The sequence below is a fragment of the Anneissia japonica genome, unplaced genomic scaffold (genome assembly GCF_011630105.1).
Source record: "Anneissia japonica isolate Jap-2015-1 unplaced genomic scaffold, ASM1163010v1 scaffold258124_len1718_cov197, whole genome shotgun sequence".
In the NCBI taxonomy this organism is placed as follows: Eukaryota; Metazoa; Echinodermata; class Crinoidea; order Comatulida; family Comatulidae; genus Anneissia; species Anneissia japonica.
In genome coordinates, this window is record NW_022759215.1 from 1 (window position 1) to 1,718 (window position 1,718).

A 1,718-nucleotide genomic window follows, 5' to 3' on the forward strand; every position below is an offset into this window, starting at 1 on the left:
GCCATATTCACCACCAGAATGTCCCCACAAGAAAAAGGTCTTGGGAATTTTGTTGGTTGTACTTTGTATTTCACACCCAAAAAAATCCATTAAAACAGGTCAGCCCCCTTGTCAGTTGTCAGATCATCATCGGGTATCCTGCTTTGTTTTACAGGAACAGACATTAATGGCTTATCAAATTGGTTTTGATCTGTATGACAGCGCTTCACAACATTTCTTATCAAAAGTTTTGGCAGCACTGCGTTCGGTTGCCCCCATCCCGTTGGCAGCTGAAGCACCTTATACCGAAAAAGAAAGGTTGGTCAATTTAATTATGTAAAGGAAATCACCGTGAACCTGGGATAGAAGGCTAAAGCTGAGAGGCTTTAAACAGTTTTGCTCACTCTGGTCGTCGTCAGTGTGTATACCATTTAAACTGATGATTATGCAAATAGTTTCAACTTCAGCAAAAAAAATAATTCCTATAATTTGCCTATATTTTTAGTGAAGAAATTGGAGAAAACCTCTACTTGAGAAAATAACCAAATTGTATTTTAATTTTTGATTTAATATTTTATCATATGTTTTATTGACACTAAGTGTGTTTCATGTATTCCGTGGTTGTTTTTATACTCTGATATATACTCTGATGTATACTAAGGTTGTTTTATATTGCTTTTATAGTGAAGCAATGGATGTAGATTCTTCAACAAAAACAGAGAATGAAACAACACCAGAGACGCCAAAACCAAAGCAGTTGGTAAGATGCATATTCATTTCTTTATATTCTAGCTATATAGATAAATATTATATTCTTTGAGAATGCAATAGAAATTGCAGTCTCTGTATAATGCATTTTTTGAAATAAAGTTGGAATATATATAATATATATATATATATTATATTACTTTATTTATAGATAGTTATAATAAATTAGTAATACTAATTTGAACTGATCAGTGAAACTCAAGTACTCCACTTAAACTGCCATAGCCCATAAATATTTTATAAAAGTGTCGATGATGATTCTCTTTTGAAATCTGTTAATACAATGAGGAAAAAGGTGACCAGAAGCAAACCCAATCATGCGGTGACCATTATTGTAAGGAAAGAAGCAAACCCATTCACATTATTGTCTTGAATACTTTATAGATTCACATTGAATGAATTGTATGATGTTATTTAAAGTTCATTTAATTCCATAACCCCTGATGGGGTTGAGAACTAATGATGAGTTTTATTTCATTTTTTTAGACTGAAGAAGAAAAATCACATCAAGCCAAACTGGAGAAATTAGCAGCCATTTTATCTGGAGAAACAAGCATTGGTTTAAAGTTACAATTCCTAATAAGGAGTAATCATACAGATCTCCTTATCCTAAAAAATACAAAGGTAAATAAAATTGCTTTCCTAAATTTATTTATTATACACAGTAAGGAAAATTATTCCTATTAATGATTATGAAATAGTTTTCGGGAAAAGATATGTTTTCAATTGAAGAGGAAACAAGACTTAAATATAATTTAAAATATCAATGGTCTCAAAGGAACCGTAAGGTTGTTCAATTGTCTTATATACAGATTGAAAAAAAAATTGTTAATGTTTAATGTTAAAAAGTGCTCCATTACATAATTTGCCTGCCAACATGACAATCTCTACTGTGTATTACTCTAGTTCCTGTTGCGGGTAAGACAGCTATGTGCTCCATCCAGTACTGTGGTCAGATTATAATTTTTTTT

The 1,718-nt window shown here is 31.5% G+C and overlaps 1 protein-coding gene across 1 annotated transcript; it reads left to right on the forward strand.

The window, feature by feature from the left end:
• Nucleotides 1-98: 98 nt before the first annotated feature.
• Nucleotides 99-1,371, forward strand: LOC117125580 (26S proteasome non-ATPase regulatory subunit 1-like; the record flags this gene model as incomplete). The annotated part of the gene is made up of 3 exons (XM_033272109.1): nt 99-297; nt 664-739; nt 1,234-1,371. Coding segments are annotated over 3 exons (413 nt in total), but the record flags the coding sequence as incomplete, so codon positions are not given.
• Nucleotides 1,372-1,718: the final 347 nt, after the last annotated feature.